Genomic DNA, 26,191 nt, shown 5'->3' on the forward strand with positions numbered 1-26,191 from the left:
TCCCCTCTTAGTACTAATGGATAAGAAATTAATTTTAATGGATAAGAAGGATGAGAAACCATAATCTTACATTTGTAAATTTGCCTCTTTTTTTGTTTGTTTGTTCATTTGAAAAGCTGCCCTGTTGCTGTAAACCCCAAAAGGTTTTATTATGCAGATTAGGGAGCTGTTATACCTTTTGCTTTCTCACAGTTAATGTTAGTCTCTCTTTGTTTTAGCCTTTAAGGTTATCTTTGCAATTTAAATATACTCCTCTACCCTGTTACTGTCTAAGATGGGAGGGAATTTCTTGTCTGCTGGTTTGGGAGTTAGAGTTAAGATTCTCTGTTATGGAACTGAAGTTTTTCTTGCTCATAATTTTTGATGAAAAGCATCTTTTGTTTTTAGGTACTGGTAAACTGGGATTCTCTTTTGTGAGAATCACAGCTCTTATGGTGTCTTGTAATCGTTTATGGGTAGGAACAGGAAATGGTGTCATCATCTCCATTCCATTAACAGAAAGTAAGTAAAATATAAATGAATAGCACTGTGCAATATGCTGTAGACACAAAAAGAGAATATTAAACGCCATTCAGATGCTTGCTAATGGGTAGAAAGCTTTACTGCCAGGTCTGAATCCATCAGGTTCATAACAGGTTGGGCCTGTGTGATGTTCAGCATCTAATCTGTTACAATTACTCTGAGCAAAAAAACACGTCTCCAGAATCTCCTCTACTTCAGTTTGAGCAGAGTTGCTGTGGCTTGAATGAAAAAGACACTTGGACGTCTTGGAGTTGTTATGAGCATTAGCAGCATTTATAGAAGTTTATTGCTTCTATGAGATTGCTTTAATTTTCTGATTAATGTTCTTTTTTGAGTGCCATATGATCACCAAAGTAGATTTTTTTGTTAGATTTGAAGCAGGATGGTGTTGTTGCTAATACAGTTTGATTGGCTTTAGTTCTCCTGAGTTCAAGTTGGTATAAAGGACTGGAACAGCAGTAGTACCAACAGCTTTAAAGGACACATTCAGTTATCCGAGTTGTAAACATGTTCTACAAATAGGGCACTAACTTATAGATAAAATTCCAGTAATGCAGATCCAGGTATCTGCTTAGTAACAGGCTCCCAACTCTTGTCATAGGCTATAAAACTACTTGGGTATGAGAGTGGAAGCATTCACACAATGGGCACTTGAAGCTCAGGAGAAGGAAACAGGCCAGTTCAAGGGCAAAACAAATCTTAAATAGGTAAAGCATGGGAAGAATCTGTGTGTAAATTGATTGCTTTTAAAAGAGCAAAAAAAACAACCCATCACTTGTGCCTGAGACTGATGTTAAAATACATGGACAGGAGTTTCAGAAAATAAAATACAGAACTTTGGTAGTCCTAATTGCACTGCTGTTGCATAAAAAGTGCTGCAGTCTGACAGGTGAAATCTTAGGGTAATTTAATAGTAAAAGCTCTTCATGTTGTATCTGCTTTGTTGAACAGCACATACATGCATTGTTTCTCATACTGTTCCATTACATTGTCCATCCATTCAGTAAATGTCTTTTTTTTGCATTGCATGAGTCTACTAAGCAAGGACAGATGTCCTGTCATGAATTTGGAATAGTTTAAGTCATGCTTTCAAAACCTATAGCTCTTAATTTGCATCAAGCTTAATTTAATGTTTCCAGAGGAGTTTGTTTTGAAGCAGTAGTGAACATGAAAACACCCCTATGAAAGGTATTCAGTTTAATCTCAGTTTTGTTCGTTGTTCACGAGTCAGAACAACTTTGTGGGTAGCCTGACAGTGGGTTTGAGAACCCTTGTTACAAATATTCACGGTCTTCCAAAAGAGTGGCATCCTTGCATAAGCAATTCCATATCTCAGTTCCCTGGGTTGGATGAAGGGCATCTTCAAGATCTGCAGATGATGTTTCGAAAGGGCACTTGAAAATATGAGTTGGTATATATTATTCTGGTAGGCTCCTGCCAAGAAAAGAGAGAAAGGGGAAACGTTGCTAATCAATAATCAACTCTGTAGCAATAAAGCACGTGAAAGTGGCGGCGCTTTCGTTGTCCATTTTGTACTGAAACTTTTATAACAAGATGCTGTTCTTTGTGACTTTGTGACTCTTCTGTAATTCGATATTTACTGTTTTTAGGAGCTAAAAAAAAAATTAAGCTCTACCTTATCAAAAACCAAAATACAAGAGTGGTGGGTTCTCATTAATCCTTCTCCTCTACTGTCATACCTATCCATTTCCCCTTTCCTCCTTTCTCACTTTAGCTGTAATCCTCCACCAGGGACGTTTACTGGGGCTGAGGGGTAAGTGCAGATCCTGAACAAAAATCTATTTCCAGGCTTCTAATAGCCACTTCAAGGCTGTTTCCCACTCCTTATAGATTTACCCTTTGTATGTTCCTAAATGTTTTTCCACTTGCAGTCACTGCATTGCAGCAGTTTTATGTTTGCTAAATGCCCACCAATCTGCTCAGCAGTTTAGTATATCATCCTGTGTTGCAGCTGAACTTTCATACAGACTTTGTTTTTCTTCCAGCCAATGTGATACCATATCTTATAACTTTGTCATTAATCCACATCATTTACTGTCTTGTTACAAATCACTGTTTCTTTCACTACTTTTGACAGTCTTTGGAATGGAGATGGCTTGTATGTCTAGCATGAGTACTTCTCTGTTTTAATGGATTTAAAAACTTCTCAGACAAAACTAGATGTAGAGTTTTATAATAGGGTAGCTCCTTCATGCCCCCACAGGTGGCTATTTATAGAGAATTTTTGCTGGCAAGGGGATACCCTATGATTAGTTGGAATGCAACTGTCTTTAATTATATGTTTGAGTACATTGAATTTGCTCGTACTGAAACACATTGGAGGTACTTATTTTCTATGAAAGATACAGTCCTTTTAGAAAATTATTCTTTATTTTCCAAAAGTAGGATATTAAAATCTGGTGTTTATGCTAGACTAATAAGAATCCTGCTCCATTTTCTGATGTACTTAAAATAACGAAGCATGCAATCTTTTTTCTTTCCAGCTCTGTCTTGAATTGGCATTGCTGCCCTCCTGTTTCATTTTTATCTAAGTTGGCTTTAGCTTTTAGATGGTACCATAAGGTTTCTTTAACAAATAACCATTTCTGGAATTTGTATTTTCAAGTAGCAAACCACTTCTCTTCTTTTACAGCTAATAAAGCAGCAGCAGGCTCTGGAAACCGTCCTGGGAGCGTAATCCGTGTGTATGGCGACGAAAACAGCGACAAAGTGACACCGGGAACGTTCATACCCTATTGCTCCATGGCACATGCACAGCTCTGCTTCCACGGGCACAGGGATGCTGTCAAGTTCTTTGTTGCAGTCCCTGGTGAGGCTTTTTTACCATTCTTCAAATGAAGTTTCTTTTTTTTGCCCTCTTTTCTATAGCTAAACACAGTGTTTAGGTAGCAGGTGTATGAAATTGTACATTCAGAAATGATTTGTTGTATTTTCTTTGCAAGATGTAGTCTGCTTCCTCAATACAGTGTGATTTTAAAGGGAAGAAAAGAGTTTGGTCACAAAGAAAAAAGTGCTTTGCTTCCATCTGGGAAAAAAGTACTGTGGTGAGCGAGTACTTGCCTATTAAAAAGGCAGTCAGCTGCTAATTGATTTGAAGTCCAATTTGAGAATCTTGACGTCCTGCAGGAAGGAATTGCTGCTTGGGGAGAAGCCCCCAAAGGAAAGAATCTCAGATGAAAAAGCTAAGAGCTAGCTTCCTAGAAGCTGCAGTGCTGGTTGGATACCCTCTCAATGCTTGTGTGCCCCATGTGTGCTAGGAGTAAATGACAGAGCATGCTTAATGGGCTGACATATACTGAATCATTTCAGTTGTGTGTCTGAAAGCCTTTAAGTATGTTTCACTGTCATTCTAGATTTGCATGCTACTGCTGTGAAATCTGTCAGTTTAATTCTCTGATTTCCATTGAATAGACCTGAGCAGGTTCTTCATCTCTCCAGAGAGGTGAAACCGGAGCAAACCTAGCTTTCTGTCCCTCAAGGAAGAGACACTAGAATCTGCAATTAAGTGTATCATGAAGTTTATCATACAATGACCAAATGTAAGTATTATTACTCTGTAAGATATGTCATACAAATATATTCTGTTTTTAATCCAGGTCAGGTCGTTTGCCCACAGAGTAGTAGTGGAACAGAGCTAACAGCTGATAAGCCAGCCCAAGAGTCCCCCAACCAGAGCCCCTTAAAATCCATGTTGGTGATAAGTGGTGGAGAAGGATATATTGACTTCAGAATGGGTAAGAAACACTGAGCTTAAAATCGGTTGTCACCTATATATTGTACTCTATAATAACTTCTGTTGTGATTGCTGCAGGGTGCATTTGTGTGGTCAGTCAGTATATAGCCTTCACTAAGCAAGTGTGAGGATAGAAATAGCTCTGTTCTCCCCCTGCCAGCTTCAGCTTCCTCTTATCCCAATAAACCATGACCTCTGAGTTGACTGTAAAAGTGTTTATTTGAATTTCTACTTTGGAGTTGTGTACCACCTTACTACTTACTTGTCAAAGTAAGACTGAAAGTACAGGTTAGTCTTCAATCTCACACTAATGGAAAATATGTCCTTAGTTGCTTATATATACAGACTGACTATAAAAAGTCATGTAATACAAAAAGAACACTCAAACTAAAGCTTGCTCTTTTATGAGTGAAAAGGGGGAAAATGTAGCTCGTGATTATCTTTGCATGCAGCTCTTGTTCACTGCTTTTTGTTGGATAACACTCTTGCATGATATAGCCATAAAAGGTTTCTTTTCTAAACCTATGTTTTTATTGAAGCTTTTGGGGAAATGGAACTATCACCACTCTCACTTTGTTATATGCTTAGGATCTGCAGCTGGAGACCTTGACATAAAGTGCATGTAAAGGAGTCAACTCCTAGACTTGGTTTTGGCCTTTTGCCTGAATGTGTCTGTAGTTTTTTAAAACAAAACACAAACTCCAAAATAGCCCCCTCTTAAAAAAAACCACTACAAATTAAAAAACATGAAGGCCAGGCCAAATTCTGCATCCCATGAGTCGATGAAAATGAAGTTTCTACTGGTAACCCCCTTGGAGTTAGATGGGAGGCAGGGCTTGAGGCAGTTCTGTGCCATGGTACAGTTGAGTTCCAAGCAAGCTGATACAGCCACACACCAAGTGTGTGCTTCACTGTCCTGTGGCATGATGCAGAGCCATGAACCTCAGGTCAGTATGATAGCTGCATTAGCTCAGCCCTTGCCACATTAGTACAGCAAACTGGCTCAGGAGAAGTTCAGGCTATTCCACGTTTAGATTCCTCAGACCTCCAAAGTAGCCTAACCAGAAAACCAGCCTAAGTGACTTGAAACCTTCCTCAAGTTGTAGGTCAGTTCCTGATTAAACTGATGTTCTTCTGTACCTCAAGACTGCCTCTGTCTTGATGTTTGTTACTGTCTACATGCAGCTATGTTTGGTGGTTAGTGTGTCACCTTTGATCCAAGTCAGCTCATGTCACCAAGAGTTCAGACACAATTACAAAGCTGCTTTAATCTTTTGAAGAGCAAAATGGAGAACGAGCTTAAGGCTGTCCTGTGCCTATGTGCAGAGCTGTGACAAGCCAGGATAACTAGAAAAGAAGAAAGATGAATTCATCATAGGTGTGAACATTGCATTGTCTCAGTTGTGCTCAATTACTGCTCTTATTTCCAGAGCACTTCATGTGGTTTTTGTGTTTATACTAGCACACTTTGTTATAGCATACTCATCTCCATTCCTACCTGGGAGGTACTGCAAGTTTGCAGATTAGGTGGTTGTTTCTCTGCCCTAAAGGGTTTTAAGTAATGAAATATGTAGAGGAATATGGATACTTAGGAATCTGCAGTTAATTTGAGGGTCTTGAAGTGAGGGATGTGACCAAGACTTTATTTTTTTATGTATCTATTCAGTCTTGGATACACATTTACATGAGTGTGGTTTTCCTTGTAAACCTTGATGTCACTTATCTTGCTCCATTTGGTGTTAATACTGGGTTTTATTGTCTGCCTGAATCAAAGCTGTTGTTTTTCAGGTGATGAAGGTGGAGAATCTGAGCTCCTTGGAGAAGCTCTACAACTTGAACCTTCTGTAGCCAAAGCTGAGAGGAGCCACTTGATAGTGTGGCAAGTGATGTGTGGCAGTGAGTGAGCCTGTGGGATGCAGCTGGAGACCTTAAAGGAAAAAAAAAAAAACAGGAAAAAAAAAAAAGCTTCTGCATGTTTTTTTTATTTTGTGAAACCTGTTTCACTACATGATGTTGAAGCATTTCTTTGCTGTTTAACTTTATATTGCAAATCTGTCATACCTTGAACTATACAGGAATTAGCTTGTGCTGTTTTACTGCACCCGTGTTACATGGAACAGTATCATGAAATCAGATCTTTCTCAGAACTGGTGTGCACACCATAGTAAGCAACTGAGACATTAGTTTTCCTGTACCACAGCAATCTAATGTAGTTCACTTTGGTAGTCCCACTTGAGTTCAGCTTTATTACAACTGAGCTTCATTTCACTGTATAATGCATTAAGTAAAACAGCGAAGTTATTCCCAGAGTATTTAAAATTCAACAAATTATAAGATGGATTATGAAGACCCCTACAAATAGGAGTGAGGGCTAAAGCAAACTGTAAATGTCAGCTTTTGTTTTCAAACCTGGAAAAACCTTTCTTACCTAGTGTACACGATTTAATTTGTTACATTCATCAGGATTTCTGGGGGGGAAAGAGGGAATATAGGAATTAGAATGACAATATTTAAATAAAATGACATTTTCTCTATTGAACCTTAAAAGTTTGAGAACTGCTGCCCTCAATAATGAGCAATTTTGAGCTTTTACATGTCCCTGATGTGGAACAACTTGATTTCCAAAGGGTATTCTTAGGATGACATAAATTGGGGGGAAAAAAGCTTCCAAATTCTTGAGCAGGGGATATGTTTTGTTCTTTTCTTGTCTTAACTCCTTATGTCCTAAGCACTAGGATGATCTTCTCTGTCTAGCTGGTCAAACTCATGAGGCACTATACGTGTGACGGTTGGAGACCTTGATTAGAGCATGAGAAAAGACTGAGAGTGTACAGGAAAAATGCATTCTGCCCAAGTGAGATTGTAAAGGAACTTTAGTGCCAGGTAATTAGGTACAAAATGTATTTTTTGTAGTTGCATACCCTAATTAAATATGAAAAAAGAGAAGTTTAGCAACAATGTTAGCAGGTAACACTGAGATTGAGTAAATTGATGAAGTCAGGAGACTCTAATATTAGGCTGACATTCTGTCTACTCACCATCTATTTTTTTAACCATAAGTGTGAGTTGAAGACTGTCTTCCTTTTACATTGAATTTCCTACATTAGTGTCAGACCTAAGTTCAGCACTTCACCATTTCTGTACTTCAGAATGTTTTAAACCCCAGATTCTCTCTTTCATCTAGTCTCTGGAAATTAAAAGTTTTGAGGGGTTTGAATGAACTTCCAGCATTTCCCCCCCTCAAAAAAAGCTGGGGCTGTTCTGTTCATATTAGCAGAGGAATTTAGGAATTTGATTATGTGAGAGAACTGAACAGTTTCAGATGAGTGAATATAGAAACACTTTTTTAAAACTGCCTAAACATTTTTATGCAGTAGGAGCAGTTCTGGTCTATCAGGCAAACATGTGTTTATATATTTTTCTTAATTTTTTTAAATGAACACATTTAGCTGAGGTCTATTGTGTAAATATATATTTAGGCAGCTTTTTCAAATGCATATCATAGCTGATAAACCAGAAAAACTCCATTCAGGTCTATTGGTTAGATTTATATGTATAAATACTTTTTAAGCGACATATTTTGTACACAGCTGTTCCTCTCGTAAATATGTATGTAGGACATGAACTATGTAGTAAAAAAAAAATCCTTATTAAAGATGTCTAATATCTTGGTAGTATTTTTCTCTTCAGAATGCCAAAAGTGATGAGAGCATGTTGTTCGTAATTTGCTTTCCAAATTCATCTTTAAGGTCACGATTGAAGTACTTTGGCTTAAATAGGAAACCTGGGAGCTTTTGAAAAAAATCTTACAAATCCAGAAAGAAAATGAGTAAACAACTCTTAGAAAGACCTATTTAGAGGTTAGGTAGATGTGTGTGCTGACCCTGGAGCACATCTGAATTACCTTACCAAATTGGATGTCTAAGAAAAACGCTGTCTAAACTTTTACTGTTGTGCAGAATGTCCCCCTGTGAGGATGCAGTTTCATTGCTTCTCCTGCCACTTTCTTAATCATTTTTCATTTGTTTTGTCTTTGGCAAACAGTCTCCAAAGCTTTTACTCACTGGTTGATTGAAACATTCTCGTGTTCTCAGAGAAAAACCCAAAAAGCGCACAATTCTATTGCTGGGTTCTCGTGTGGCATTTCGGTTGTAATTAGTGACGAGCTGTTTTCTCTCAACGGCTTTAGTGCTGTCAAACACAGCAGTTCAGTCTGGCAAGTGTATACCTGGTCTTTTGCCAAATGTATCTGGTCCACCCTGCCATTTTAGTCTCCTCAGTGGGCCAACTCTTGCAAATTTTATTCAGAGAATGATTGTTTCTGTCCGAAAGTGGAAGGGTTTTGAAGGAAACAATAGGTTAACTACGTACCACTGTGGGTGTAGATAAAAGGCATGTGCACTTCTCTGTATTTCTCATTTCAAAACTTTATCCCCTGTCCTAAGGTACAGTAGATTAAATGGGTCCCTGTTGTCTTCACAGTGCACTGGGGTTTATAAATCCTACGCCGGGTCACTTTGAGCTGTGAATAAAGTCCATCAGACCCCCCCAGGCACTGGGGTGACAACACACTCCTGCAGATCCGTCTCAAGAATGTCTTTATGCATACACTCATGTGATTAAAGCATCATAGAAATAGGAGCTAATCTCTTTGATAGCTACAACTTGTTAATAGTTTGGAAACATTTCGAGCACAAAATATGCAGCACATTACTTGCCTGGGTAAGGGTGTTTGCATGGTGAAGGTGAAATGCGTTGTCTAAGCTGCTGCAGTGTCCATTTCTTGTAAAGGTCTTCCTGCATTGGATCAGACAGAGCTGGCAGAGCGTAGACACTTTATCATAGGCTGCCTTAGTAACAAACAAATGTTAAATCTCTTTTATTATACTAACTGTTCTAAAGGACGTGTGTCTTTTAAAATGCTGTGTAACTGAATATTTATTTCCATGTGAGTATTATAAAAGTTACCAAAGGATTAAACATATTAGCACTCTTGTAAGTGGCCCTGTTGAGAACAGGGTCTTGTGAAGGCCCTGCTCTGTAAAACAAGACATGATAAACTCAAATACAGTTCTTTAGGGGAATTAAATGGGTTCTTTTTCTCTAACAGGGTTATGCCATATTGTAACAACCTGTGTTGCACCTCAAAGCATTTTTCTATACACAAAATGTCTCTCCCGCCCTCTAACAAGATTAAGTTTCCTTTATTAATTTCGTTGATGCACATTTTTCAGTCTTTTAAACATATATTTTAAACATTTTATGGTCTGTAATTTTGGGAAGTTTTGTCTGTTGGACACTTTACGCTGAATTTTACTCGCCTCTGTAATCCAAGATGGAGACTACAGCGTTAAACTTGCTGTCTGTTCAAACTTGAGGCTTCTTTTCTGTGAGCAGAAAAGCTCATATAGCAGTGTAGTTATTTCAGTATTTATTTCTATTATTGAATCCATGGGGTTCAGAATGTAACTTTGTACATGAAATATATATAAATATGTATATGAAACATGCATCGGATTGGTGTGTTCTTTGCAGTCTCATGTCAACTTCAAAGGTTGTTGATGCTTACCAGAAGGTGTAGTGATTGGGTGTTTTACACTAGCAGGCAGGTATTGCCATCATTAATACAGGTATTAATACCTTTGAGTCAGCCCACAACCAACATAACCCAGCTGCCTCATACTGGGCCTCAGCAAAAGCTCAGAAGATAAGCTTAGCTCGCTGTCTGGCTCCCAAATGATGCCATACTGCCTTCACCTTTCCTGTGGCCCACAAGCCCACTCATGGGATGAGAATCTGAAGGAGATCCACTTAACTGCAGCTCAGATGAAACAGGCATTGAATTTCTTTCCCAAGTTTTCTTAACACCTTACCCAAGATTCATCGAAGCTGAAACACACGTTGGTTGTTTGCTGCCTCACAATGGAAACAGCGTGTTTGTGAGAAGGGAGAATTGAGGACTCTGTGTCAAGAGGTTCATTTCTACTGCAGAAACAGAACACTCAGCTAGAGCCTTGTCCTATTTTTTTTTCCTGGCTCATCTACTTTTTTTCTAACCACGTTTGTCCTGGCAATTTATCTTGATTAGTGTGGAACAAGTGACCATGGCACTGAAAATATTTGGTTAACCTTTGTTAAAATAGATGGGGAGTGGCCTCTCCTTGTGCAGTGAAGACATTCTGTTCCCTGTTGTGCTGGGGACATGTTACTCTTGCTTCTCTCTGGCAGCAGGGAAGAGTCTACATGAAGTGCTTTTGATTACCTTTAGCATGGAAATGCTTCATATTTGCACATATAAATGGTTGAGAAAACACCAAGTGTCCTGTTACCAATGTTGTAATCAAAATTTTATCATCTTGGTGCTTAAAAAATACCTTTATGCTCGTTTACTGGAGATTTCTCACAAGATTTTTGCCTCCCAGGACAGATACAGTTAATTTCCTTCTCCTCAGCAGGGTTTATGCTTGGGCTGTGCCATTCACATGCATGTCCCACCGCTGCACTGTGCTAAGGCTGCGTGTGTACCTATTAAATAGGAAGAAGCACTATCAATCTTTACCCTGGAAATGTAACTCCTGACAGCCCCTCAGGTCTGTGTGGGTAAGTAATTGAATTTTGCAGATGCTGTGTTGAGTGAAGTTCTAATAGGATAGTGAACTCCATCAAGATGTTACAAATAGTATTTGGAGACCTGAAGTTTTAAGCACCTGTAAATGCCCAGACTCATCTGCAATGAACATGTTCATAACAGAACTGCTCTCAGTTTCTGTAGGAGGTATAAAAAAACCCCTTATCTCAGTTGTATCAGCCTCCTAGAAAAAGAGATACTGAAATTGGAATACATAAACTGTTCCTAATCATCCAGGAAGGGAAGATGTTGCAGTGTTGAATGCTCCTTACTGGCAAATACTCCTGTGCTGGAAATTAAACCTCAAACTTTGTGAGAGAGATTGAGAGAACTACTTCTCTTTTTTTTCCCTACAATAGAATAAGCAAACCAAAAGGAGTTTGGTGGTTTTTTGCCATCACCCACCCTGTTCTCATCCTCTAATCTATTTGAAAGCTAAGCAACACAGTCTATAAATAACCTTTAGCTTTCTTCTGCTCTCATATGCACCAATGCCCAGTAAATCTACTGTAAAAGAAGCTTTGAGGAGCTCTTTTGGCTTGAGACCCTACTCTGATTCCTGACATGATATTCAGGACTGGTTGCAATGTTGCATGGTTATAGTGAATTTCTGAAAAAGCTAATTGGAGATGACAAACCCATGTATGTGATTGTCTTCATGTCCTTCAAAACACTTTGTAAAGTGGTAATGAGAAAGGAGCTGAGGAGAAGTGAGGTGGATTGTGTCTGCTTGTTTCTGCTTGTGGTTGTTCACACAGGATGGCCAGCCCAGGCCAGGTCTGTGTTGTATTTCAACACACGATGGTGCTCTTACAATTCACAGACAACGTAAGAGACCCAGAGGGAAAACTCTGCTGGAGTGTTCTCTTCTCCCTGCTTTTCTCTCAACATCCACGTTTCAGGTTTCCTCTAACAGCTTTTCAAGGTGAAGCTGTTGTGTCAGCGGTCAAAGAAAAGAAAGAGGAGCAGAGTGTGTGATCATTCAGGGTTCAGAAGATGGCTGTCCTTTGCCTGCACCTCTCTGCACTGGTTCAGTCACGTTATGGGGCTTTGCCTGCTTCTGCTATGGCCTCAGAAGGTTATACCTCCTTCTCTAGAGGTTTCCAAACCCACCTGGACATGTTCCTGTGCCCCCTGCTCGAGGGGGTTGAGCTGGATAAACTCTGCAGGGCTCTTCCAACCCCCACCATTCTGTTGGCTGGAGGAAGCTGCTTTGGAGCTGGGACCTCTTCAGCCTATTGCACCTAATTCTGGGAAAAAGGAAAGGGGGAGAGGGAAAGGAAAAAGGTTTCCCTCTCTAAAACAAGTGGTGCTGAGCAGCCCCTGTGCCCCAGCCAGTGAGAGGGAGCTGGGCAGGATCCACCCTACCTGCAGTGCACTGGAGCTGAGACGCTGCTTTGCAGCATCCCCCTTCCTGCTGCTGCTCCTGCTTCAGCAGAATCCTGCTCCCCTTTGCTGGTGGGTTGTTAAGGACCCCCTTCTAAAATAAAACCTGGCTACTGTTTGCTTTGAGTTTATGAGGGAAAAAAAAAAAGGCTGGTGAGAATTTCCTCCACCACTTACATTTCTTTTGCCACTGCAGCAACACTCCTGGCAGCTGCTGTTGCAGGGGTGGGGGTGCCATGGCAGCTCTGTCCCTACTCACTTTGGGGTGTTTGGTTTTGTCTCCCTGGGATGTCAGAGACCTGTCTGTGGGGATGAGAAGCACATGGATCAGGTGTGAGGAAATTCAGTCTTTTGGGCCAGACGTGGTAGTGATTTGAGGTGGGTAATTGCACTGGGAAATGGTGTTTAAAGGCTGATGGAGACTGAATCCAGGGGAGAAAAGATGCTGAGGACATTTTTGGCTGCTAATTGATGTGTTCAATGAAAGAACAGCAGGATGTGTGTGTGGGCAGGGAAAATTGAATTCTTGTCAAAATTGCCCAAAAGGTAATGAAAGTCTCTGAGATAAGAGAGAGGTGAATTGTGCAGCATCCACAAAACCATTAGGGTCTGGTTGACTCACTTGCAAATAAACACTGTGTGGGTGCTTACTAGCAAATAAAAGCTCTCCTGCCCTTTGCAGAAGTGCTTGTATCTCACTCCTCCTGGGAACTTCTTCCCTGAGAGGGTTGTCAGCCCCTGTCCCAGGCTGCCCAGGGAGGTGGGGAGTCCCCAGCCCTGGAGCTATTGTAGAGCCATGGAGCTGAAGGCCATGGATTAGTGGTGGGCTGGGCAGGGTGGGACTCCAGGAGTTTAAAAGTCTTTCCCAGCCAAAACTAGTGCTATGGGGCTTAGTAGAGAGTCTGGAGGCATCTGAGCCCCTCTCATGTGATGGCAGCAGAGGAGGTGGCTCATCCCTGCCCTGAGCCCCAGGGGAGCTCAGGGCAGCCAGCTTGTGCCCCTGCTTTTCAGTCTGCCTGTGAACCACACAAATGGGTCAGAAACAGCACAAAAAGAAGCAGGGAGGAAACTTTGGCAGAAGGAAGAGACTTTAACAAAACTGCCTGAGCTCACAGCAGTGTTTTGGGCTGACAGCAGCACTTGAGTGTTGGAAGCATTCCCCTTTGAGATGGTGCTTGCAGGCACTGTAAGGTGTGATCTCACATGAGACAAAGGAAGAAGTAAATCAGAGTAGGTCCAAAGGAGTTTTCAGGTTGTGAAGAAGGAAAGCCAGCAACACTGGCTGGGATCACCCTGACAATGAAGTGCTAATTTGTTTCCATGTTCTTCCTATGGTTGGAGCAGCCTTTGTTTGGCTCCTTGCACTCAGACCAGCTGAGTTGCATGATCTGAAGCTGGACTGTGCTGCTGCTGCTTGCTCAGACAGTGTTGCTTGAGGCTGGTGTCTGGCACACCATGAATTACAGGTCTGTTCTTGGGTCGTTCCCCATAGCAGAAAACCAGACCTAAAGAGCTGGCTGAAATGGTTATGTTTCCCAAGAACTGCAGGTCAGATGGGCACAGTTCAGATGTTTGTCAGAGCTTGTGGTCAGTCTGGTTCTTCAGCTGCTCCATATCCAAATATTGTCTCAGGGTGCTTCCTCCAGAGAAGCTTCAGTGTTTGGGCAAGAGACATGGGAGTTTCTGCTGATCTCAGCAGCTGCTGCAGTTTCCTCTCTTGTTTGTACAAATATTTTTTAAGCATGTCTCACACCTTGCATGTGCTGAACTTGGGCAGCTCTTGTCACTTCTCATCAAAAACTAAATAAATCACTGATGCTGCAAATCTTCTCCAGCCATGAATCACCCTGCACAACAGCAGCAGCTTTCTCAAGGGTAGTGAAGTTCCTCAGTGAGCAATGGGCATGAAGATATCCTGGCCTGCAGCTGGGACAGAGGTAGTTTAGTCAAATGTAGTTTAGTAGCAGCCAAGTCAAACTTAGGCTGCTTTGGCCCCAAGCTGGGAGCTGCTGCATGGAGGCAGCCGAGTCCTGGTGTGGGTGCTGATGTTTTACTGCATGTGTGCTGCCTGTGGAGTTTCAGCAGTTGGGGCCAAACCAGCCTTGGAGGGTTAACAAGCCTTCAGACTTGCAGATTTGAGGCATGGTGACAAAGTTCTGAGAGGAGGGCACTGATTTCTATCGTGGACGTGGTCCAGCTAGCTGCATGCCTTGGAGCTGCAGAGCTGCTCCTTAATGGAAGAATGTGTTGGCACTGGACAAGGAGCAAATCTGCAAGGAAGCCTCTAAGGTAATGTTGGCATCAGAGAAGTTTATGATGGAGAGATGCTCTGGAGTCATCTCTGCAGCCCTGGCATCACAGCAGAGAAGCTGCAAAGCCCTGGGTCACCTCCTCTCTGGGACCAGCTCCTTCTGCAGGCAGAGGTGGGTATAACTCCCTGATGAACTTAACCTCTTCAGAGATTTTTTGACTTCCCATCACCTAAAAGGATGGATGGATGAGGGCTAAGAAGGGAATACTCTCACTATCTCTCCCAGCAAACACCTTGTGACCAGGACAAGCACCAAGGGCCAAGACTGTGGTGGGTTTTTCCACTGGGCACAGCCATGGTCCCTGGGAGAGGCTGAATGTCGGTGCTGCTCAAGTGTCAGCACCCAGCATCTTTCTTCCTGCAGGTTTTATGGCTGTAGAGAGTGCAAGAACCTATTGCCTTTTAATACCTTGGAGCTGTTTAGAGATTTTATTTGCCTGATAGGACTTTGTTTTCTGGGATGCTTTAGGAAATGTAGTAATTAAGTGGTTTTATCAACTGTACCCACTCAGGGAATGTTGAACATTTTCTGTTGGTAACTGTAGTTCAGGCATCGTCCTGGTCCCTTTGGGGCTGTGACAAGTGCAGGAGCTGAGGATGGACACCTGGCCTGGACTGTGCATCCTGGAGCAGGCATCACTTCCAGTGTTCCTGCTGGATGAATGGCATGGAAACCGTGGGCTGTGTGTGTTTGGTTTCTGTGGGATACTTGGGGCATCAAGGACCCTCCTACCAGAAATGGCCCCTGGGCTCGACTGCCTCAGTCCTGCAAACTTGTTAGCATGCACGTAAAGTCACAGCACATGACCTCAATGAGGCTATTCATATCCCCACAGGAAGCGTCTGCTTTGCTTCTTTTGGGATTGAGAACATTTCAAGCCTTGAATAAAGGGCATGAGAAAGGAGGAGAGATGGAAGACTTGTCCCCAAAATACCGTGGGTTCCTTTATTAGCACAGAGGAAGGACAAGGGCAACAATGATGGCTCTAAACTTCAGGAGCTTCAGCAAATGGGGGAAACATCTGGTTTCTTTTCTCCTCCTCAATGGACTTGCTGACAAGCCAGTGCTTCCTCATTTCACAGAAGCTAATCATTAGATTTGCTTTTTCTCACTGAGACTGAGCGTGCTGGGCTGGGTCACTGCCCTGGGCAGGAGTGAGGGGGCATTACCTGGCACCATGCAGTTCTGGCAAAGGCTGAGGTGGTTCATGAGGCTTCTAAGCCATTTTTCCTCCATCTCTCTACCACTTGGTTATAATCTTGGTTTGGCTGCTTCTCCACTCAACTGGCATCTGCACAAACCATGAGGCATCTACTGCTTCAGTTTAGCCCGTTCCACGGTCTGATCAATCTCTGTAACATTTGGCTCACTGTCATTTCCCACCTTCTCCACTCTGTTCATGAAGGTTTTGTATTCCCCAGACTGGTGCTGTGTCCTGCACTGCCCTGTAGCCTCTGCCATTAAACCCCGCTACAGAACTTTGTGTTTAAACATCTGGCTCAAGAACAGAGCCCTTAAACAGATAACTTGGGATAAAGGCATGTTCTGTATAGCTGAGGCTCTTGGGTTCTTCCCCAAAGTCAACGAATAACTGTGATTGTTAACACTTCAGTTTGGAAGCTGCAAATGGTTCTTCTCTCCAAACCTATTCCTGCTGAGGGATCAGCATGAAGCAACGAGCATTTCTCAGCTTGTAGGTTCTCTCCTTCCTTTGATTGCTCTCCCTACCTTGCCTTGCCCAGGTCCCACAGCTGGGCTTGGATCAGTTCACCACAGCATCAGAAGGTGCATCAACAGCAGCAGTAGCTGGCTGAAACGCCTCTGTGTGTTTTCTGGAGAATTAGGCTGGAAGAGGGACTGATGGAGGCTCTGGAGGGATCTGTGTTATGCCTGAAGCAAGTCAGCATTTTACACCACTGCCTTGTGTGTAGATTTAAATGTCACAGATAAGGCATCCCTTCATCTGGGGCTTTCAGGAGGTCACGCAAAGCGAGTCAGGACAGTCTTACCCTTTTCATGGTCAATGTATGTAGAAACCAGTTTTATTCCCTTTATATTTGCAGTAACTTCAGGGGACTGTTACCACATCTCCCTTGGCCTCCCATCGACTGCAAATCCTGGTTACCTCACCCTCTCTCCTCACAACCTATATTTTCTGCTCATTTCCATCCCTCTCTGGATTTTGCCTCCTTGGTTCAGTCTGAGCAGTGCTGAGCACAGTACAGCTCATGTATCAGGCCCCACGAGGTTTCCTAAATGGTGCAGCACAGGGGACCCTGCTGAGCCTGTGATCATCCCTTGCTCCCTGGATGATCTTTTGAGGTCTCTTCCAACCCTTAAGATTCTGTGATTGTGTGATTCCTGCCCAACCAACCGCTCCTTGGCTGTTATTTTTGCTGAGAGGTTTTTATTCTGCATTTGTGCTAACTTTCAGCACATGCTGCACTTTGACTCATTTTAATATTGTTACTACCTCAAACCTACTCCTTGTCACATCTTTGGGGAGTAGGCAGGAGACATCCAAGAATCTGAAGCCAAAAATAGGGAGGATGAAAGAAAATAAAATTGTGACTTTCAAGCTCTTCTGAGTCAAATCTGATCTGGCTCTGCAGCAGGTCTTTGGGGCACCCCTTGTGATGCACCCATGGGGGATGCTCCCTTAGCCATGGCCACACAGATCGCATCCCACTCCTCTTCCAAGCCCCAGTGCTGTGCTCGTGCTGGTCAGGACTGTACTGGCTGTGATATGAAATCCCAAGTTCTCCTAAATCTCAGCATGGCTGCAACTCCCTTCAGTGTGATACAGATGAACCCCACATACACAGTGCAAGAAGGACCTGGGAGCAGGGAGATGGAGCTGTGAGAGCAAGCTGCATACATACTGCTCAGAAACTGTTGGGTTGTTCACACCCTGGATGTATCTGTTGTGTGTTCAGATCCTGTGCAGCCACAGCTGCTGAGCCCAACTGCCCGCTGCAACCCCTCAGAGCACGGCTGCCCCTGTGCTCACCCTTCCCTGAGCCATCACTGTGTCTGGGCTCTGCCCTGTAATGTTACCCTGAGGAACATATGGGATATGTGCATCTGCTGGGCCAGACCTGACCCCCTGGGACAGCCCCAGGAGAGGTAAGAGGGGCCCCACATGGGACTTAGAGCAGGCATGTGGGGGGTATGAGCTGGGACAAAGGCATCTGAGTGAGATGAAATGTGCTTTCACATAAGTGTCCTTGCTCGCCTCTCCCACTTGGCCTCAGTGGTCACAGGCAGTTTGGGTACAGATGGATCTGGGGCTGTTTCCATCCATCTCAGCTTCAGCTGAGCCATGCAGGGGCTGTTCCCAGCACATAGCTTATGTCAGACTTCTTCACAGGTAACAGGGAACACCAAAACCGCTCCATGTTCGTTGTGGTTTGTAGCTGCTTTCACTCAGGGTCACGACTGATCGCGTCATGAATTTGTTTTTAAAGCCTTTGCCTATCTCATTCTGGTTTTAACTACCACCCGTTCTCAGAGCTGAATGTGTCTGAAATATCTTTCTCCCAGTCTGAGCTTTCCTGGTCCCAGAAAAGAAAAGGGATTAGCCAAGGGCTGTTGTGCTGGTGTTGGATTTCTCCTCTATCACAATGTCGTAATGTTTGAGGCAAATGTTTCTAGGGAATAGCAGCTCAGTTAAATAATTCTCTTTCCAGAGGAATTAAAGGAGAAACTTTCAACTCCAGCTCATGCACAATGTCCTGTATTTACAGCAACTAAATAGCAGGCACAAACTGACTCCAGAGGTGCCTTTTAACTGGCTGTGATATTTTGATCTGCCAGATCCATCCCTGTGGCTGCTAGAACATGTCACTGGGCATGGGCAGCTGGAACCCTGGGCCCATGGGCTTTGGGGTGAGCACAGCAGTGGGACTGGGAGCTGAACCTCCTGTCTGAGTCAGTGTTATTCACTCCCTTCTCGTGAGCTCCTTCTCCACATCCCTTGGTGAAGCTCACTGGTAAAAAATCACTTTTCCCCGGTGCAATAGGGCACCCCGAGGAATGGACAGTCCCTCCTTTGGGACGTTGCTGTGCTCTGCATAAGATGTGATGTTGGCAAGGCTGGAGTGTGGCATGGCCTGAGTGGCTTTGTTCAGGGGGACAGGACACATCCAGGCCTGTTGCCTCAATCATTTCAACCACTTGGGCACAAAGTAAGGTTTGGACAAAAGCTTGGATGGCAACCAAAGCAGCCACCCAGCGCTGGCCCTGGCACGGAGCTGCATGGGAGTGTTGGGAAGTCTCCATGGAAGGTGCTGCTTCCCAGGGTGGGGCAGCTGGAGAAGCACTGATCTCATTGTCTCCAGATGCAAAGATGACCCAGAGCTGAGGCTTCTCCTTTGTGAACCACCATGAGAGAAATGCTGCTGCACCAGAGGCTTACACAGGCTGCAGCTTGTCTGTGCACCCATCTCCCAGCAGCTCCTGAGAGCTCCTGGGCCTACATCAGCAGGTTTGTGCCCAAAGGGGTGATGGTGTCCCCAGGTCAGTGCCTGCATGGTCCTCCATGGCCTTTCCTCACCCTGCAATGGTGGAAGCTCAGCCCCTGGGAAATCCTTCACTGCCGGGGTGGGGGGTGAAAGGAGCGTGCTGGTCTCCAACGCAGGGCAGAGGGACGTGATGCCCCACTAGTGCCTGGCATCAGCCAGGCAGGGACTGTCCACACATCCCCTATTTTGGGCAGTGGCCTGCTGGGAGCCCAGGACACGCCGTCTCAGCTGTTAAACCCGGGTGAGTTTCCTGTTGCTGGAGAGGCACTTGCCTGATGCCCAAAGACTCTCGAGCAGTTAATTATGACCTATAGCTCTGATGGATCATATCACTGCTGTTTTTAGCTCTCTCACTTTTGGTGTGAGCCCTGTGTCTCTCTCTTTTTGGCCTTTTATTTTCAGTTTCTCATTGCCATTTCCTAAGCTCGTCTCGAGCACCAGGTGGGCAGCAGCTGGGGAAGTATTTTTGTCCCAGTGCAGCACAACGAGACGGCTCCGAGGGCGCAGGGGAACGGACTCTGCTCTGCTGGGCCAGCAGCTGAAACCCAGCTGGGGCTGCAGCCAGCCTGTGGCAGCTGAGCCCAAAACCAGAGCTCTGTCCTAGGGCAGCACTTGTGCTCCGGAGGGATGGCCATGACCGCTCCTGCTGGAAACAGAGGCTGTGGTGGGTCTGCCTTGGCCCTTTCCAAACCTGGCTGAGGATAGAGAAATGGAGCGTTGTGTTGGTTTTGGAGTGTTGCTTTGGGTTTTGCTTGATACACAGTGGGGTGCTGTCAGCAGGGGAAGGCTGCTGTGAATTCCCTGCTGTGAATGCCACACCAGCATCTACCTGCACCAGCAGGGGAGTGAGGAGGGCATAACTGGGAGAAGGGCTCCGAGTTCCTCCCTATCCCTCCCTGCTCTGGCCCGGGAGACTGGCACTGTGTCACCCCTCCCTTGGCAATGGGACTTCTGGCAGGGACCCAGAGACAGGAGGAGGAAACCTGCCCTGAGGGGACAGTAGGGCTGGGAAGGGAATACCCCATGGTTCCTGGCTGCTGAGGAGTGCAGAAATAGCCAGGGCCCAGTTCTGTGGAGAGCAGGCACACAGCATGGACACAGAGAGGAAAACCATCCCCTGGAGTGAGCATCGCTCCAGGCCAGCAACCCGGGCAGTGCCTGGCTTCCTCCTGGCATGTCACTTCTATCTGCTCCCCACCAACTCCAGGCTTCCCAGCACCACTCATCCCCTCCATGCAATCCCTCTTCTCTCTGCAGGCCAGGAGTTCATCTGAAGGCTGTCAGGAGGATTTAAGGCTTTGGCAGAGGAATGAAAGGTTTTTGCAGAGCTAAACCAGCCCCGCTGCTCCATGCAAACTGTCTGGAGATACCTGGCCCTGACTGGCAGGCTCGAGGCCCTGCAAAATTTTACAGAGTAACAAGGTGTTTCTGGCAAAACAGCAACACAGAAATGCTGTTTTTTCCCAGGCTGTCAGTGGGTACCTGTGTTGCAGCCATGCAGCTGATGCTGATGCAGCTCCTGTGACTTCATTGCCTGAGCACAGTTGTGTTGCTGCCCGTCCACCACCAAGTATCCCAGCAGGCATCCAGGAGTGACTACACAAACTGGCAACGTGGGTTCTGTGTACAAACACACAACCACATTCATCTGACTGTAATGAATCAAGCACACAGCCCAAAAGCAAATCAAAGGGAAGTCACAGCTGAAGGGTGTAGCTGGGCAGTCAGGTCATGTGCAGGTGAAGAGCACCAGAAACTGACTCCTCTCCAAATCCATGACAGAGCTGCAAAAGCCCTTGCAGGATATGTTCTGGAGAACATGGGCAGTGGCTTTCCCTCTGTGAATTAAGGTGTAGGAAACACTTTCAAGGTGCTGGGAGACATCTGGTCTCCTCAAAATGAATTTTCCCAACTTAATTATATTTCTCCTCCTGCAACATATGCTCAGGAGAAGCTGAGGACGGGGCCAGTGATGGATAAAACAAGCAGATGCAATGAAACCAGGGGTGGGTTGGGGCAGAATCCCAACTCTTGCTGGTATTTGTGGAGTATATAACTGACAGGAACATCTCAGGGCTATGAATACAAGCTGACGTATGCATGCATGTGCAATAATCCTGCTAGGACAGGACATGCTGATCACCTTCAGGAGAGGAATTGTAGGCAGTCTTTTCCAAACAAGATCCTTTCTTGTCAGCTTCTAGGATTTATTGTTGCCACTCATTTTTCTTTTTTATATCCCTGCTTTTTATGGCTTTTTGTATCCACCTTGGTGCTGAGATTGGGTTTATTTAGTGTGGTTTTTATGATCTGGCTCTCCTGCTGCTGGCTGCTAGCTCTGCCACTCCAGGCAGGGGGGGAGCAAAGCCAGGGTTTCAGTGTGAGACGTTACCAGCTGGATGCTCTCATCAGTCTTCACAGACAGAGAGGCAAGTTTTATTAGCAAAGAGCAGATGGCTGCGATCCTGGGCCGAGCACCAGAAAGGACTATGGGCGTCTCTTTGACTAGCAGGCAGATCACAGCACATGTAACACTGTGGTATTGGTGTGGATTTGTTGGAAAGCACAGGCTAGTGCTATACAGCACCTGTGAACACCCCCTCTCCTCTCTGCCCGTGGTGGCGAGTGGCAGGAGAGGGCTTTGAACACACAAAGTCCCTGTGTGAGAGATTGATACCAAACCAGACAGTGTGGGAGGGCCAGATGCACAGTAAAGTGATGGGGCCAAAACTTCAGCCCTTTGAGAGCTCCCTCTCTTCAGTAGCCCTTCTGTGAGCAGGGAGATGAATCCTTTGGGCTGCCAAGTGTGATTTAATGCACACACCATGTCTTTGGGCGGCAGTGGCAAGATCCCCCTGTGTGTATTCATTTGTGTGTATTCAGTTAGTATGAGGTGGTTCCCCAGAACACCTGGGCAAGGCATTCTGTGAGAACTGCCCATAAGAATGTGTCTGTATCTCTGCATACACAAACTGAGGAAGAAAAACAGGTTCAAACAGGCAGGTGAGACAACCCAGAGCTATGCTGCAGAGAGCACTGACTTGGTGTTGCTCTTTGAGGTTGGAAACACACTCCAACTTTTGCTCTTGGGCAGAAAGAATGAAAAAAAGTGGCTGTGAAAAGTGTCTGGTAAGAATTATGCTCAGGATGGACCTTGCCTGAGCTGTGGCTGGAAGCAGCAGTGAGTTTTCCCTGGTGTGGTCCCTCCTCTTCTCACTCCACAGACTTTTTGCATTGCACAGAACATTCCTAAGACCTTCCAGACTTGTCTGGCCTCCAACGCTTTGAGGTGGACACAAAGCCCATCTGACTCCATGCTACTGAAGTGGATGTGAAAATACAGCAAATTGTCTATTTTTGATCAGTGAGTAAAGCAAAAACTTACACGTCATGTAGATGGGGGCCCTCCTGCCTCACTAGGCACAGGCCATTTGGGAAAGGATATTGCTTTTATTGTCTTTTTTATGTGATACCACTTTTATTTTAGATTATGGCTAAAACAGACCATGGAGTAAAACTCCCAAGTGCTGAGGAAGAGGGATGAGAGCCTGGACTCACGGATCCTCCAGCCTAATGAGCTTAATTATCATCCTGGTCCTAAGAAAGACAGCAGCATGTTTGGAAACTGAAGATGATGCTTTGGCAAGGACAGGTAAAACCAATACCAGCAGGAAGTGGCTTGCTGATGTTTTGGTTTAATGCTGCTGGGTTCTGAAGGATCTGTCCCATAAAGGTCCTCATTGCTGTAAGCTCCAGCAGCTACCAGACATTTAGCTGAGAGGTACTTTGGGAGACAGAGGTTCAGCAGAGCATTCAGGCGTGTGCCCATTGGAATGGCATCCAAAAATCCAGCTCAGAAACTCTCTTTCATTTGGGAAACACCCCAGCTCAGTAGGCACATTTGACTAGAAAAGAGAGTTTAAGTGCTGAAGAGTAGGATGGAGTTTTCTGCAATGTAATTTTGTCTGTACAAAGGCTTGCAGTTATTTTTCTAGCTCTGCCTCCTGGCGTTGTGTGACTGAAAGAAAATCTGGGCTTTGGTTGTTTGGTTCTTTTGCTTTTATAGTTTCTTACCGTTCCTGGAATGAAAACAGCCCTCAAACATTAACTTTGAAAGGTCAATGGTAGGGAACTATTTGCACTTCAGGCTTCAAAAAATACTGGGGATTTCTCACAACATCAGAACAGTCAGGACACGGATGACAGAGAAAAGAAACTCGGTTGCCCTGTTCCTTCAGCTGCAAAGTTCATATCTGAGTGCAGAGAAATGAGGGATCAGGGAGGGATTAGGTCTGGAGGTCAGCTGGGATGTCACTGCAGCAGCATCCCGCTGATGCTCTGGGTAAGCTGCTCCCCTGCAGGATGCCTTTGCTGCCCTTTCACAGAGCACAGCGGGGCTTGTCAGGGCTCGCCAGTGCCTCAGCTCTGCTGCCTCGGATCAAATCTCACCACACACGCATTGCTCTCACCTCCCTCCAGCACCCTGAGCAGCTGTGCTGGATGTTACCTAAACCAGGGACCCAAGCCCTTTGGGCTGGATGACGGCCCAGGAAACACTTGGAGCTTGCAGGAAAGCCTGGGCTGGGTGCTGGAGTCTCCCCAGGAGGGTAAACCCAGGGTGCAGATCTCAAGGGAGCAGCTCAGTGCTCAAAATGGCACCACTCAGGTGCAGTTCTTTTTAGCACAGCAGGTCTTACTTCTAGGGTATCTGTTGACTTAGTAACAGCAATGCATTTTTACCCCAACACATCTGCTGCTTCAGAATTTATTTTGCAGCTCAGGCATTGAGCTTTTGTGAAGATAAGCTGGAAGCAGACCATTCCCTGGCTGCTGACACTGGGAGGAGTTCGGATCTGGGTTTACTTGGCTTTTCTCGCTTCTCGTTATCATCAGCCAAACCAAACCCTTGGATCCAGCTCCCCATGAATGGTGGTAAACTTTGGATCTGAACTCCTGTAATAAGCAGTTGTTTGCCCTGGCTGGAGGCTTAAGACTGTGGGGAAAAAAAACGTATTTCTAGGTTTTATTTCTAAACAGAGAATGAGAGTTAAAAAGAACCTCGTCCAGCCCACTCATGTGTCCAACTTTTTGGTTTTCTAGGGGAAGTGACTAACTAGAAGGAGACAATGAAGGAGATAAATAATATTTAACTGGTATTGTAATGAACCTTGAGCACTTTGCCTCTATGGACAGCTTGCAAATTATTTCCATTGCTGTTCTGTGAGTTTTAAAAAGAGGCTGCCAGTTAATCACCAAATCCCTTGAAACACAATTGGAATGGAGCATCAAACTCCCAGTGGTCTCATTTGAAAATTCCCAGCCCTATCCCTGTAGGGAGGTAGAGCTCCAGGTTAAATACACCATCAAAAGGCTTGGATTTCTTTGTGTGGGATGGCAGTGGGGAGAGGGAGGATGATTATGTTGTGCGTCATTAACAGACCATCGAGCCCAAGAAGCTGTGAGGTTTTGTTACTGGTTCCTGGATAGCTGGGAGGTTAATTTGGCCACAAGGCAGAGGTGGATTTTGAAATGAGTTCCGTGCTGCCTGCCTGTTTGCTATGAGTACTGTCAACAGCAAGCTAAGATGGGTAGAAAACAGAAGGTAATGTAAGACCTGGCAAAGGAGCCTCATGATGCCTTTGGGCAAACTGGGGATGTGCACACTGCAGGGCCCCAAGTCTGTTCCCCAAACCCCAAACTACCTTTGAACCAGCCATTTCAGCCATAGTGGGGCTGGGTTTGCCACCCCCCATGCTCTGGCAGGTTTTGCAGCCTGTGCTGAGCTCTGCCTCCTCACTGTTGGAGCCCTCGGGGCCATGGGCTGCTGCCCACATTGTGAAAGGCTTGGCCTTGCTCTTGGAGTTGAAACAGAAACCATACCACAGCTAACATCTCTACCCAAGCTCCTTTTGAGTCAGCTGTTGGGGGATTTGGTTTAGGTAAAGCTTATGAAGAAATTCTCATCTTGGTCTCTCCACAACCTCTGGCTGCTTGAAATTTTAAAAGGAAAGGAGGGAGAGATGTGGAACCACTTTGTTATCTTGATGCCTTAACTGAGATAGAAAATATCAAGGAAGCCAGTCTTCTGCCTGTAGATATTGTCAAAGTGCAGCCAACGATGCAGTGATGGAGTAAAGCAGGGATGTCCAGTCTCCAGGAAGCAGAGAGCAGAAGGTGTTCCATCCCCTCTGGCCAGTGTGTGCGTGCCCTGATGTGCACATGCAACCAAAACAGAAACTGGGCTACCATGAAAGGTATGCAGAAGGCACATGACACTGCACACACATTTGTTTTAAGATCATCTCCTCATCCTTTCACGAAGGAGCAAGCAGCCTTTTACATCTCCTGAGCTTTCACTTTGCAGTTCTCTAGCAACCCTTCCCAATGTTAATTAGATGATCTTCATGATTTCTTTATGAAGTGGGCAAGCTACACAATCCTCATTTTTCAGACAGATAAACTCTGTCAAAGGAAACCACTGTTAGCTCACACACACACTTTCCCCCTCCGAGAGCCCCCGAGGCTGAGCTGTGTGTCCAACAGTCCCATCCGAAGCAGCAGCACACTCCAAACTCACACGTCTGCTCCTCTAATTCACACCTTGGTGGATGAGGCTGGAGGGAAGCAGTGGGGATGCATTTTCATAATTTCCTTACAGGTCTTTTCAGAGGAAAGCTGTAAAGGAGGGACTGATTGATGGCCTCCCTCTAACTGACATCCTGATCCAACACCCAACACCCTTGGTGAGTGCGATGCTGAGAAGGAACAGCTGCCACGCATGGCTACCGCTGGCTGACCTAAGATGGGCTGAAAGGAAGAGGGATGAGATGGCAAAGTTATCACCATGGAGTCGAGGGGACGTTTCCACAGCTTGTAATTCTACCTGCAGGCTTGTGAAGGGGAGGTTGAAACACATTTGCAAATATTTGGTATTTGTCAGCAAAGCCCATTCTGAAGGAGATAAAAAAAAGGCCACAAAAGTAATAGAGGATATAGCAAAAAACTCAGTAGGTCTACAAACAGGGCTCCATAATTTAAGCTCCATCAGTGGGGCCACTTCCCTTGT

At 44.9% G+C, this 26,191-nt stretch overlaps 1 protein-coding gene across 8 annotated transcripts in view; it reads left to right on the plus strand.

The window, feature by feature from the left end:
* The window catches only part of SPAG9 (sperm associated antigen 9), a 71,357-nt gene extending 61,571 nt beyond the window's left edge, over positions 1-9,786 (plus strand). For 6 of the 8 annotated variants that reach the window (XM_062010824.1, XM_062010817.1, XM_062010818.1 and 3 more), the window contains 5 exons: positions 388-501; positions 2,258-2,296; positions 3,176-3,352; positions 4,140-4,277; positions 6,065-9,786. In XM_062010824.1, coding sequence (XP_061866808.1) covers positions 388-501; positions 2,258-2,296; positions 3,176-3,352; positions 4,140-4,277; positions 6,065-6,180 — 584 coding nt within the window. In that variant the 3' untranslated portion in view covers positions 6,181-9,786. The remainder of the gene's footprint in view (positions 1-387; positions 502-2,257; positions 2,297-3,175; positions 3,353-4,139; positions 4,278-6,064) is intronic. The other 2 variants (XM_062010821.1, XM_062010822.1) reach the window with 1 other exon arrangement.
* The last annotated feature ends 16,405 nt before the right edge of the window (positions 9,787-26,191 follow it).

The sequence above is a fragment of the Colius striatus genome, chromosome 18 (assembly GCF_028858725.1).
Source record: "Colius striatus isolate bColStr4 chromosome 18, bColStr4.1.hap1, whole genome shotgun sequence".
Lineage (NCBI taxonomy): Eukaryota > Metazoa > Chordata > Aves > Coliiformes > Coliidae > Colius > Colius striatus.